The sequence below is a fragment of the Seriola lalandi genome, unplaced genomic scaffold (genome assembly GCF_002814215.2).
Source record: "Seriola lalandi dorsalis isolate HSWRI2012SDOR001 ecotype SW California unplaced genomic scaffold, Sedor1 jcf7180002054554, whole genome shotgun sequence".
Taxonomy (NCBI): Eukaryota; Metazoa; Chordata; class Actinopteri; order Carangiformes; family Carangidae; genus Seriola; species Seriola lalandi.
The window spans coordinates 2,301,039-2,314,799 of NW_019525107.1; the positions used below are offsets into that span (position 1 = coordinate 2,301,039).

Consider the following 13,761-nt stretch of genomic DNA (forward strand, 5'->3'; position numbering starts at 1 on the left):
CACTGATAAACACTTCTTCGATTCAAACAGAGGCTCTTAAAAGCTTAGCCCCATCAGCACTCTGTAGGTTAGTCCATGTCATGATTCAAGTCATGGAGTAATGTATGGAGCGCTGTGGTTACAGAACCACACACTGTGAGTTTTGACGGTCTGGTCATTTACTGTCACCACAACCAGACCCCTGAAAGAAATGAAGGAGCTAATGCTAGCTAGACTCCCTCCTTTGTATAATGCAGGACCAATAGTTACTAACACCTCTGGGGAATGGTTGAAAATTGTTGAAAATGTCTCAGTGTTCCTGGACATACAGTAGTGCAGCCAATAGCATACCACAGATGTTGATAGCATGTTTCTTAACAACACTGGGTCTCAGTTTAACAGGCTTAAGGTTTCTCCACAATTACAATCGACAAATTTAAAACTAGGCACAATATATTTTCTTACACAAACAGTGAGGAGAATTGAAATTTCAGTTTGACTTTAAGCTGTGAAGGTAATAATAATTATTCATACAGATGTTTTCAGTCGTCAGCGTTTCTTGGTTCCTGTTCCATGTGCAGGATGTTCACAGGTGTTAGGGTTCAGTGACTTGATGCCTGTTTCTCTCTGTCTTCATCCAGCTTGTAATTGCGACCCTCAGGGGTCCGTCAGCTCCATGTGTGATGTCCGCGGGGGTCAGTGTCGCTGCAAGCCCAATGTGATTGGCCGACGCTGTGACCAGTGTGCTCCGGGAACTTACGGCTTTGGGCCTTCAGGCTGCGTGGGTGAGAAACTCAGATACAGCTGTAGTTTTAAAACTCGGCGCCTTTTCAGTTTCATTTGAAACCAAGACCTGTTTAGGTTGCATATTGTTTGATGTAACATAACAACACGTTCCATATTTTTACACTCAGTTTATTTGTTTTTTCCTTCGTGTGTTTAAACCCTCCATGGAAGGTCTCAGTAAGGCCTCTGCTAAGGTTCAGACAGTGCAAAACTAATAAAGCAATTTCACAGAATTCTTGGAGCTCAAACACGACTATTTATGCTCAGTTTTATTCTTATATTTTATTCTCTCATTTTATCTTTAATTCTGTTACTACTGTAAGTCTGAGGAGTATGCTGAGCTTCCATATTCAGTCATGTGCTTTCATTTTGATGAGTTAGCATCTACGCTTCTGGCGCCCTCTACTGTCTCTCAGTGCACAACAGCAAGTTCAAAATGAATTAAAATTCATTTGTAAAAATTCATTCATTCAGTATTTATTTTCTATCCCTCTTTCCTCTTTCTCCCATTGATTCCTTGGCGTCTTCACTTCATCTCTTCCCATCATCCTCTCCTCCTTCCTAAACCTCCGTCTGTCCAGCCTGCGGTTGCAGCTTGGAGGGCTCTGTGACTCGACTCTGTGACAAGTTCACTGGTCAGTGCCAGTGCCGTCCGGGAGCGTTTGGTCAGCGCTGTGACGGATGCCAGGCGGGTCACTGGGGCTTCCCCAGCTGCCGGCCGTGCCAGTGTAACGGACACGCAGACCAGTGTGACCAGAGGAATGGAGCCTGCATCAACTGCAGGGACAACACAGGAGGAGACAAGTGTGACAGGTGACGAAGTATGAGGCTGATGGAGCTGCGTGGGATCAGGTTTAAACATAAGATACTGGTTTGGTTTGGTTAATGTGTTATGTGTATGTTAGTTCTGTAATAAACAACATACACACAACACATATGAGATGAGAAAAATACATGTTATGTGTCGAACTGGAGCATCACAATAACAGCACAGGCTGCTGATCCTCTGCTACATACAGATTTAAGTGAAAATTGTGACATGCAGAGTTAATTTAAGAAGATGTTACTCATTATACAAATATTAATTTGTATCTCACATCATCTGGTTCTGTTCCAACTTTAAGATCCTGTACATTTGAAATCATTTAAATCCCCCCCAAAAAATCAAGCCGTTGAATTTTGACCCAGTATTATACCCATACTGGTCTCTTGCACACTCAAACATCAGTAAATAATCTGTTTCCTTGCCAATTAGGCATTTATAAACATTAACATTATTGTACTGTACTTAAATCGACTCTTTTACTGGATAAAAAAAGTGTAATCTTAGTATAAACAAACATTTTCTTTCAACCAACTTTGAAACTTTTAAAGTTTTTAGACGGTGTTAGTTGACTCATTTTTGGATATGAGAAAACTAACATTTGAGTATTACTCTGTTAAAACAGTATCACCTGTAACTGTGCTGTTTACCTGAGCTAACTCATTTGTCATCTCTGTAGGTGTGCCAATGGTTACTTTGGTAATCCAATTCTGGGCATAGCATCCAGCGGTCAGTGTCGTCCGTGCCCCTGTCCGGACGGGCCCAACAGTGGCCGTCACTTTGCTGCATCTTGTTACCAGGACAACCGTAACAGACAAATTATCTGCAACTGTAACCAGGGCTACACAGGTAAACTTCAGATTATCATTGAGATATGTGATCTCTTTCTGTTATCTCAATCTTTCTTTCCTGTTCCACCGATGCTTGATGTTTCCCCTGTTCATCATCAGCAGGAGACGCTGATAACTAATTGATTTTCTCCAGAACCAGTGACCCGGTGAAAACTCGTCAAACCTCTTCCACACCTGAACAGATGCAAAATAATGCTGCTTCATGGTGTTACTCTTGATGGTGCACTTTGTTTCAGTGTTTGAGCTCTCAAACATTTAATACAAAACCTTATTGGAGTCAAAGAATTGTTTCTGTGACGTGGCACCACAGGCCTCACCTCACTTTGTTTTAGCTGATGTTAACGTAAAAATAATCTCAGTGATTGATAACTCCAATCTTATAAAGGATGCAACTCAAATGAGGTAAGAATGATTTTTGTCAGCAGGCTCCGGTGAATGGTAACCTGTGTTATTTCCCCCCTCCCCTGTATTACTGTCGCAGGGATTGTTAAACGCTCCGGGGTGACCATTTTTAAGCGTGAGTAATTATGGTTGACCCCAGTCCCTTCTCCTCCTCCCCCTCCCTCCTCATTTTCCACCAACCCTCCACTTCACCGATCCTACTCATGCATGGCTTCAGCACCTCTCCTGTCAGTGGTGCTGTGCCACAGTGCGCTCCTGCCAATGTGTGAGACCTGGCTCAAAGAATAATGTCAAACATTTTCAAATTAAATGCCTCTCTGTGACTCTCTGTGTTTTACATGACACTAAAGGGACAAGTAAGTGTCCCTAAAATGATATTAAAACGGTATTACAATTGGTTAAATAATTTCAAAACAAGATTTGAACCAGCTCTGTTCATCTTTATCTGAAGGTGTGGTTGAGAGCTCAGTTCATAGAATAAATATATATACTGATATATTCACAGCCGAGACAGGCACACTGATGTCACTTCTTTATCCAGTCTGGCTTCTTTTCAGATGAGGCACAGTGGATGCCACTGACCCTCAGGTCTCCACTGTATCATTTTGACCTGTCTGTTAGATTAAGCAACCAGGCGCTGACTTTCAAAAGTACAGGAAACTGGATGTAGTTCACCTGAAAAATTAAAAGAAACTGTAGCTGTCTACTTTTACTTTCTATCCAAACTTCCCTCCTTCTCGTCACTACTGCCTTTACTTCCCTTTGCTCTTTTCTTTACCTCCCTCCACCTTCTCATTCTTTCTATCTCTAACTTCTTCCTTTTCCTGCTAGAGCCAAATATATACCATATATACCGTATGTGTATATGTATGTGTAAGCAGTAGTGCAGTGCAGTGTGGGATAATATTGTGTAAACCAGGAGGTGTCTGTAATGCTTACGTTGGTTTCTGTGGAGTTTCCTCATATCAAAAACTTGAAATTTAAATGACTGCTGACTAATGGAATAGTCTGTTATCATGTAGTATATAATAATGTGTTACATATAATCCACTGAGGGTGTGATGGCAAACACAGTTAACTAATTAGAGCTGGTTAATTAAACCTCACTGAGTAACAAACTGATTGTTAGCAACATACTGTATTAATATAATAATGTTCACGCTTTGCAGAGATGGGTTAAGCCAAGTCTTGGACGAACATGTTTTTTTTCAATGGACATGTCCATTAAAAACATTTAAGTCCTAGTTTGGGATTTAGCTAAATCTTGTTGTATGAGGAGGGGCCTCATTACTTTTGAGTACCTATTTAGTCTACTGCTGTAAATTCACACTTCCTGCTTCCTGCTGTTTGGTACACTTCACCTGTTCTTATTACAGATATATTTCAATTAAAATAAAAGTAGTTATGCCATTATCATACCTCGTTCCACTGCTCTGTTCTCACTATAACTTTTTACGCTCTTTTCTATTTTTCCCCCAAACGTAGGAGCTCGATGTGACGAATGTGCCCCAGGTTATTATGGCAACCCCTCCCAGCCTGGAGGGCGCTGCCAGCCGTGCCAGTGCAACAACAACATAGACATGTCAGACGTCGATGCATGTGACAGGCAGACTGGAGAGTGCAGGAAGTGCCTCTACAACACCGAAGGCCCCAACTGTGGCATCTGCAAGAGCGGTTACTTCGGGGATGCTTCCCGACGCAACTGCAGGAGTGAGAAAAATGTTCAATGAAAAATGTCTACAAAAAGTTAAAGCATTGACACACATGTTAATATTGTATCATGATGTTGGCATGTATTTTTCTTTTTGCCCCTCAGAGTGCACATGTAACTTCCTGGGTACTGAACGCAGCCAGTGTATGGAGCGTGAGGACTGTGTGTGCCAGCGCGCCACAGGCCAGTGCCAGTGTCTGCCATACGTCATAGGTCTGACATGTGACCACTGTGCCCCCAACCACTGGAACATGGCCAGCGGGAGGGGCTGTGAATCCTGTGGGTGCGACCCCAACAACTCTGTCACCTCCTCGTGTAATGAGGTATGGGACTGTTGGTCCTCTGAACACATTGTATTCAGTTTGTGGATATGTTCAAATCCTGATTGACACAAACAGAACTGATGTGATTTTCTCACTCTCTATCTTGCAGTTTACGGGCCAGTGTCAGTGTCGAGACGGCTTTGGAGGGAAGACCTGCACAGACTGTCAGGAGAACTACTGGGGAGACCCCAGGACACAGTGCAGAGGTTAGAAACATCAAGAGTCGCATGTTTTTAGGACATGGTACAGTCGCTGTTATGAACATAATGAAAAGATGACAGGATTCAATGCAAATGTGAAGCGCTCTTGCTGCTCGGGCAGAGAGATGGTTGCAGACAGCTCATCTCTGAACAGTGCAAAAAGCATTGTATGCAAAGAGGCTTATTTCAACAAACACTAAAACCCAGTAAACCCAGTACAACAACCTTGGGATCACTTGAGATATTAGATTTATGATGTACTATATGTATTTACAATGTAGGTTTGCATGGAAAACTTCTGCTGAGAACAGTAACATGACTGCTCAGTGAAATCTGACAACAACTGTGGCCTTACAGTGGCATTATAATCAATAAAAGACACACACACTTTTTTGCATTTAACACTGACATAGAAGTGCAAACAAATTTGATTTTTATTTCATTATAAACAAGGTCCCTTTGTTCCACATTCACTGTACGCTCCCTCCTTCTGTTTTTTTGCCCCCTCCAGCTTGTGACTGTGACTGGCGTGGCATTGAAACCTCTCAGTGCAACCGCGTGACGGGCCACTGCGTTTGCCAGCAGGGGGTGTCAGGTGTTCGCTGTGATCAGTGTGCCAGAGGCTTCTCTGGCCAGTTCCCCAACTGTCAGCCCTGTCACCAGTGCTTTGGGGACTGGGATCGCATTGTGCAGGTGCGGTTGAGAACAGAGGGTGTAATCTGTATTGAGTTATAGGAATGCCATAAAACATAATACATCTGTAAAAGAATAAGAAAATAAATGTGGAAATATAATGAGGAATAAATAAAATATACGAATAGTAAGACAAAAATAAAAGAATAGTTATAAGCATTTAAATTTAGTTGTTCATTTATTTATTTATTTATATACTGTATATATTTATTATTTTTTTTGTTTGTTTTACATATAAATCCAGTTTTTTACATATATATATATATATATATATATATATATATATATATATATATATATATATATGTGTGTGTGTATAATGTTATTTATTCATTTTTATCCCTTTTATTTTATTTTTTTTCCAATTGCTTTTGCTTTTGCTGTCATGTCTGGCACTCCTCAATATTTGCCGCACCATCTTCAAAACATGGTTCAATTCAAAACTTTCATCCACATACTGAGCACGTGTTAAAGGAACCTGCTGGAGAGGATAATAGTGGAGGATAACAGCAGCAGAACATGTGAAATACTGAATAGGTCAGTTCATTGTCTTACTTTTCACATTGTTGTCTCATTTCCAGGACCTGGCAGTGCGTACCAAGGCTCTGGCAGAGCGTGCCCATGAGATTCAGACCACTGGGCTTACTGGGGCCTATGAAAAGGCCTTCAGAGACCTGGAGGAGAAACTGGCACAAGCTCAGGGAATTGTTAACGCACGCAATGCCACCGCTGCAGCCGTGGCTACCCTAATGGAGCTTATTGAAGATCTTAGGTACAGGCTGTTACATTCCACTGCATTTTAACTGTTCTCTATGTAAACATATTCATCTCCAGTCATTTTTTCTGTCCACAGATTTATTCAGTTTTGTCCCAGAAAGTGAATTTTCAATCATATCAGTGTCACGGTTTAGATTCCCCCAACGACTGCTTGTCTTGTCCCACAGAGCGCAGATCAGTGATACCACTGACACCCTGAACCGCCTGGAAGGAGACCTAACCATCGTCCAGGACAGCAACTCTGAGGCAAGCAAGGAGCTGAGTGCTCTGGAGAGAGAGGCTAAAGAACTCAACCTCACTTCAGAGCAGCTACACCGCCAGCTGGATATCCTCAAGAACTCCAACTTCCTAGGTGATAGAGTTGTTTCCTTTAACTGCCCATAGTTTCATTTCATTTAAACTTTGTCTTCCCATTTCCATCCCAGAGTCAAGAATCCGTAGTCCCTAACAATCCTCAGACTTACTCCAACATTAATTTGATCCTCCTCCAGGTGCGTACGACAGCATCCGTAGCTCCTACAACAAGTCTTGTGATGCTGAGCGGCGTGCCAACGAATCAACAACCACCAGGCCCAGCACAGTCAGTCAATCAGCGGACACCCGCCGCCGCACCGAGCGCCTTATCAACGCCAAGAAGGACGACTTCAACCGTAAAAACGCAGCCAACAAGCGTGCGCTGGGAGACCTGAACACCAGGGCGCAGGGCCTGGACATGAAGAAGATCAATGAGAAGGTTTGATCGTATTCTTTAATCTCTGTAGCAGCCCGATTGAAATATGATGCGATCCATGTATACAGCTATAAAAAAAAAGCAGAGATTAGATTTGCCACTAAGAATTTGCACTGAAGTAATTACAGAAGTGGATAAACTGACGGACGGATGAGAAAAAGTCGCATTGTGGTCGGTAAGCGAAGAGGAGTCGTAAGGACAGCAGAGGAGTGATTATAAATAATGCTTATAATATCCACACAAATACTATCACATGTGTAACTTTCCCGACAGGTGTGTGGTGCCCCGGGTGATGCTCCCTGTGCCGAAAGCCCTTGTGGGGGTGCGGGTTGCCGTGACGATGAGGGAAACCGTCACTGCGGAGGCCTGAACTGTAATGGCGCTGTGGCAGTAGCTGACAATGCACTGGAGAGAGCCAGACATGCAGAGAAGGAGCTGAACAAAGCTATGGGAGAGGTGGAGGGACTTTTTACCAAGGTACGTACTACAGCCACATGAGAACAGTTAGACTTTTACACTTCACCTGTTTAAGATATATAGGATGTCATCTGTTAGGCCAGACCAAACACTGATGTTTAGGAGTGCACATTTATAGCAGTGCAGCTGCATTCTGGGAAATGTGTGCACTTAGACAAAATAAATTTGAGTGAAAAAGAACACTTACTGAGTAACCAAAGGTGAAGAGAAGATAAGATAGCAGCTATGGTGAATGACTTCCATCTGTTAGCCCTTTGTGTCTTCTATCAGCATTTCCTCCTTTTCTTTCAGGTGGCAGAGGCCAAGACCAAGGCAGAGGAGGCCAAAGGTAAAGCCCAGGCAGCTCTGGACAAAGCCACAGCCACCAAAAACAAAGTGGAGCGCTCCAACAATGACCTGAGAGACCTCATCAAACAGATCAGAGAATTCCTCACCCGTGAGTCTACGATTAGTTCCATTTCATAAGCTTTCTAACAACACATGCAAGAATCATGTCGCCTGTTAATCGACCCATCTGTTTCTCATATCCATCACAGAGGAAGGAGCAGATCCAGACAGTATTGAGGCAGTGGCGAACCGCGTCCTGGAGCTATCCATCCCTGCCTCGCCCCTCCAGATCAGGCATCTTGCTGATGAAATCAAAGAGCGGGTCCGGAGCCTTTCGAATGTTGACGCCATCCTGGAGCAGACGCAGGACGATGTCCGCAAGGCCGAGCAACTGCTGCTGGACGCCAAGAGGGCGAGGTAGTTAGAACAGAGTCGGACTTTAAAACATATGTATTGGTTTAGGAATAGAGTATTCTGTGTTTATTCATCCTCTCCCTATCACTGTGTTGTTGTTGTTGTTGTTGTTGTTGTTGTTGTTGTTGTTAAGGCATCGTGCTGAGGGGGTGAAGACCACAGCGGAGACAGTGAAACAGGCCTTGATGGATGCTAAGACTGCCCAGACATCAGCAGAGAAGGCCATAGCAAAAGCCAAAGCTGACATTGACATGACGGAGGCCCGACTGGCACAGGTAAACCCCCAAAAACCTGAGAGACAACACCCTGTTCGACAGTCACATCGCAGTCCAATATATTTTCAGTTTTAGCTTTAAAAACCTTGAGTGGAAATGAATGAAACTTGGATCTGTCTGTGTGAAACAGTGAAGAGACTGAAACTTTCCTTGAATTAGTGCATCAAAGAAAAAACTGAAATGTTTCCATCATATTTTCTACACTGTTGTTCATCAGTTGAGGTTTGACTGGAGCTTTTAATTACCTTATCTCATTATGACCTCTTCTTCTGCAGAGGTCTAATGGCACTCAACTGGAAAATTGGCACCACAACTGTTTATACAACTGTTTATCTTGACGCGTTCAACTCCTAATATTCACATGAATTAATTTGTAAACTAATTGAAACACATTAATAAGCATTTTGTTTTGCTGATTTTCTGGAAGCTGGCCAGGTGGTCAGATTTTCCTTGCAGAACATTTTCTTCACTGGACCAAAAAATAAATCATCAGTTTTGTGATCATGTACCGAACCTGTTGCCATCCCCGGAGCCAGATATCTTCTTTAGGAGTTGGTGGAGAGTAAAACAGATGTTAAAATAGCATAAAGTAGCAGTAATATTTTGCCTTTCAAATGAAAGCTTAGGTTGCTCCCGTAGACTGTAAATAAAGTTTCTGAAGAGCGGTTTTGAAGTGGGCTGCTCTGCTGTCGCCATCTCGACCTCCCGGGTAATCCAAAAATGGGCAGAGGAGGGGAGTGTGTGTGGAGCCAAGACTTCTGTGAATTCATACGTTCACCCATATGTCACGCAAAGCGGCCTCACCCTCAGTCATGCATAACTGTTACTAGTATTATATATTTAAGAGTTGTATAAAAAGTTGAAGTTGGAGCAGGAAATTAGCTCTAGAGACCAAAACCATTTATTGTACCAGGCTGTAAACATGTTTATTTCTATGGGGATTGGCTCACTTTTGGTGTGAAAAAATCTGTGATTCCTCTAAAATACTGTGCGTTCAGAACACACACACACACACACACACACACACACACACACACGGGTTATCAACATTTAGGACTCTGCTTTTTTTTAATCAGACCTTGGCTCATAACGGCCACACAAACCTTGTAATGATGATGTTTCAGAAGGATCAGAATACACTTTGTTTGTGCGTGTTCTCCTTAGATCGAGTCAGAGACGTTCAACAGTGAGAAGGACCTGAATGATGCCATGGTCCGCCTGGGCACACTGGGGCAGGAGATCAATGCCCTGAAGACCAAACGTGCCAACAACAGCATGGCAGCTGCCCGAGCCGAGGAGACAGCCACCATGGCACGAGACAAGGCCAACGAAGCCAAGCAGGTGTGTGTGTGTGTTTGTTTGTGTGTGTGTGTGTGTCTCATTAAAAGTGTATACGGCTATTATAGAAAACCCTTCTTCCTGTCTTGATGCCCAGATTCTAGATGGCCAGCTGACAGATAAATACCATGAAGTGCAGCAGCGGGTTGACACCAAGGCCAAAGCTGTGCAGGACGCCAAGAAAAGAGCTGAGAGCCTCAGAGATGAAGCAAAGGAATTACTGAGAGACGCCCAGAACAAGCTGCAGAGACTAGCAGGTAATTAATAACATCTGTGTGTGTCTCTGTGTGTGTGTGTTTATGTGTCTATGACGACAGATACAGAGGTTTAAGGGGAGTGGATGTGTTTGTAGGAAGGACATTATGGTTTTTTTAAATTAAATCTCTTTTACAACATTGAAAGTGACGATACTTACAGTCTCTGCGTTGTGTAGAAGACAGTGTTGAAGGAACAGCTGGCAGCTGACTGGTTGACTCCAACGAGGAGACACAGACAGGCCCGGTCTAAAGAAACCTATTCAGTCCAAAAGAAAACCATAATCATAGGAAACTGAAAATACTAATGAGTGAACTGTAGCCCAGTTCAGTAACCATTATAAATATGAATTAATACACATAGATAATCATTCTGTAAGTCAATATAGTTACTTTCTCTCTCAGATAGGATATACACTAATAAATTAATATTTATAGATTTTCATTCGACAGTCACACACTCACCTGGGGGATAGAAGCCCGCCCGGTCTGGCTTGTTGCCCTGGTAATAGACTTTATATAGTTGCATTGTTACCTTGGATACTGTGTAACCTACCGCTAAATACGAGATAAAAATGACAAACATGAACACTTTACAACAAACAAGTAAAGATAAAATTGCAAGAATCAGTTTTATATTATAAGATTTTGCAATTATATATAGTAACCATTTAAAGGTTTTTAATGTTACATGCCAGAGGCCCATGTTACACTAGCACCACATGCTATTGCCTGGCCTGTGTAACCACTCCTGATATTCCCTGTTGTCACAGAGCTGGAAAAAAACTATGAGGAGAACCAGAGGAGGTTGGAGGGGAAAGCTCGCCAGCTGGACGGCTTGGAGGACAAAATGAGAGCCATCCTCAATGACATCAACAAACAGATCCAGATCTACAACACGTGCCAGTAACTCACCTCTACATGTCGTATGGAAACGGGTCCATCATTGTGTTGTTCTGCCATTTCCTTCACATACAGAAAACTGTCAACGGACTTTGAGGAAATAAAAAAAGAGAAAGCTGGGGTAGTTATTTTATCACACAGCAGGTGAATTTGCATATTTATGGTCCAAATTGTCTTGTGACTATTTAAAAATTGTTGCTACCATATTGAGATATATGAACATACCCATGACTGAATATCTATCTATATATAGATTTATCTATATATAGATATATATACATATAAAAATCTATTAAATTTGTATTTTGAATTTGAAAAACAAAAATTAAGTTTTAGAAAAGTCAGTAATACATACATTTGGGTGAAAATAATGATTTGAAAAGAAGCTGTAGTTTAAATGTTTATTGTTTGGGTTTTTTCTTATTCTTACATTGAGTGACAGCTGTATAATCAGTACGTCATTATTATTTTCTCCAGTTTTTCTATGAACTCTGTTACTACTGGAAGTATTCTGAGCTGTGCTCATCACAAGAGGATGTCATTTAAATTGCACTAGACTGTCTTTTTGCAGCAGGAAACACAACAACCTTTGGGTGCATGAGGACATAACAGCAGAGTGACAATCTGTTCAAATTTATTTTTGGTACAAATCATTACAAATATTTTAATTTGTTGTATTTTCAAATAAGCCACAAAACAGAGACAAGTGTATAGATGCTGGAGTCTAGTCTCTGCGTAGCTTTGAGGACATGGCTTTTCAGTAAGGATTAAGAGATGAACTGGGTTATCGCATTCATGTGGATTTTATATTTAGGATCTTCAGATAAAAATTACACCTACTCTGGTGCTAGGAATTGTTTTTGAATTACATCTTGCCTTTATACAAATAAGAGGGAAACAAATGGTATGATCTGACCATTTTGTGTGAAAATGAAATGAACTGTTTGACTTGCTAAGCCAAGAGATAAAAACCTGCCCACAACCACCTCCGCCTGCAGTAGGAGGATGGCTGTACATTGGTAGTATAGAAATAATGTAGAGAGCAGTGTTAGCTAACAGCGTATACAGTATGTTAGCAGCACGACTCAGAGCTGTATGCTGTATCAGTCTGTATGAAATATCCCAACAACAAGACATGGTGGTTTCTGACGTGTTCTGAAGAGGCCACTGTACAGAGGATAAAGCAGTGTGATTTAAGATTGATTTAGCTTTTCTTGCTAAAAAGCTAGATGAGAAGATTCATACCACGTTCAAAATGAAGCTGGATCCAGGAGATGGTTGTCTTAGCTTATCATAAAGACTGAAGACAGGGAGAAACAGCTAGCCTGGCAATGTCCACAGCTAAACAATCAGCCTACCAGCACCTGTCAAACTCACTAATGAACACATTCGCCAGGAAAGACTTGAGCACGGCACTGTTCCTGGCCAAGAAATAGATGAACTATTCCTTTACCGGGATTAATTTAGTGAATGCCAAACCCATGATCCACAGATTGAGTGTTTTGATTATGAAATATACTGTGATGGGATATTTACGAGCCGCAGCAATTGTTGCGTCACTGACACGACATAGTATTCTACAGTATGTACAGTGTTGAATTGTGCCTTATACTGTGCCAGTATCTTGGACATTTACTCATGTAGTGTTTGCATGACAATGTGTGTTTTAGGAAACATAACAAACCAAAAAACTAACTTGGTTCACATATTTTCCCCCAGCCTGCCTATCAGCCGGCAGCTACGTGATTTTGATAACTAACTGCCAAAGCAAAAAAAAAAAAACAACCAAAAAAGAATTTTGTGTAAAGTTTTACACTGTACAGTTTTGTGAATAAAGCTTAAATGACTTAACATTTCTCTTTGTTGAAGTAATTTCTTTGAGCATCACCATCATCAGTTAGAATTCAGTTCACACATTCTGATCATATGAAAAGTTTCTATGCTTGACACTGTCCCGTTTTGTGACCTTGCTGTCTTGTGGTCTGAATGTGTATGTGTTCACGCTGCAGGGTCTGCAGGTCTATAAGATGTTGCATTTCTATTTTTGTGTCTGCACGGGTGCTATGGTCTGCTGTCGTAAGACCTTGATGTGCCCTTTGGCAGAGTCTGCATCTCTGCAGACTTTGCAGCTGTCTGTTACCCCTAAGATTCAAACATCAGATACACAGATCAGGTAGGCGCTTGACTTGTGGTAGTCTAGTCTAGTTTTCATTTCTCTTCTTTATCTTCTCTACATATTCAATGACAACTACTTCTGCAAATAATGGATTTATTTTTAAACACTACATAAACAAATGAATATTGATATATATATATTTTGAGTAATCAGCCAACAGTTTTGTGATTATTTCTCAGGATGTTCTTGGTGTGTAGCCACCGCTACTGTCAACGTCATGTTAGTCAGGGAATGACAGACCCCAGGGTGCCATATGGGACAAGACCCCTGTCTAAAAATAGTAAGGGTCTTGATTGGGGATATAGACCCATATAAAGAACTG

At 41.7% G+C, this 13,761-nt stretch overlaps 1 protein-coding gene across 2 annotated transcripts in view; it reads left to right on the plus strand.

Moving 5' to 3' along the window:
* The window catches only part of lamb2 (laminin, beta 2 (laminin S)), a 44,170-nt gene extending 31,056 nt beyond the window's left edge, over positions 1-13,114 (plus strand). Inside the window, exons 19-36 of one of the 2 annotated variants that reach the window (XM_087176455.1) lie at positions 621-764; positions 1,347-1,578; positions 2,268-2,437; positions 2,921-2,956; positions 4,327-4,551; positions 4,658-4,875; positions 4,985-5,081; positions 5,587-5,768; positions 6,350-6,540; positions 6,713-6,897; positions 7,037-7,278; positions 7,549-7,752; positions 8,044-8,188; positions 8,289-8,496; positions 8,627-8,768; positions 9,933-10,109; positions 10,204-10,363; positions 11,134-13,114. In XM_087176455.1, coding sequence (XP_087032581.1) covers positions 621-764; positions 1,347-1,578; positions 2,268-2,437; positions 2,921-2,956; positions 4,327-4,551; positions 4,658-4,875; positions 4,985-5,081; positions 5,587-5,768; positions 6,350-6,540; positions 6,713-6,897; positions 7,037-7,278; positions 7,549-7,752; positions 8,044-8,188; positions 8,289-8,496; positions 8,627-8,768; positions 9,933-10,109; positions 10,204-10,363; positions 11,134-11,270 — 3,095 coding nt within the window. In that variant the 3' untranslated portion in view covers positions 11,271-13,114. The remainder of the gene's footprint in view (positions 1-620; positions 765-1,346; positions 1,579-2,267; positions 2,438-2,920; positions 2,957-4,326; positions 4,552-4,657; positions 4,876-4,984; positions 5,082-5,586; positions 5,769-6,349; positions 6,541-6,712; positions 6,898-7,036; positions 7,279-7,548; positions 7,753-8,043; positions 8,189-8,288; positions 8,497-8,626; positions 8,769-9,932; positions 10,110-10,203; positions 10,364-11,133) is intronic. The other variant, XM_023415564.2, reaches the window with a different exon arrangement.
* The last annotated feature ends 647 nt before the right edge of the window (positions 13,115-13,761 follow it).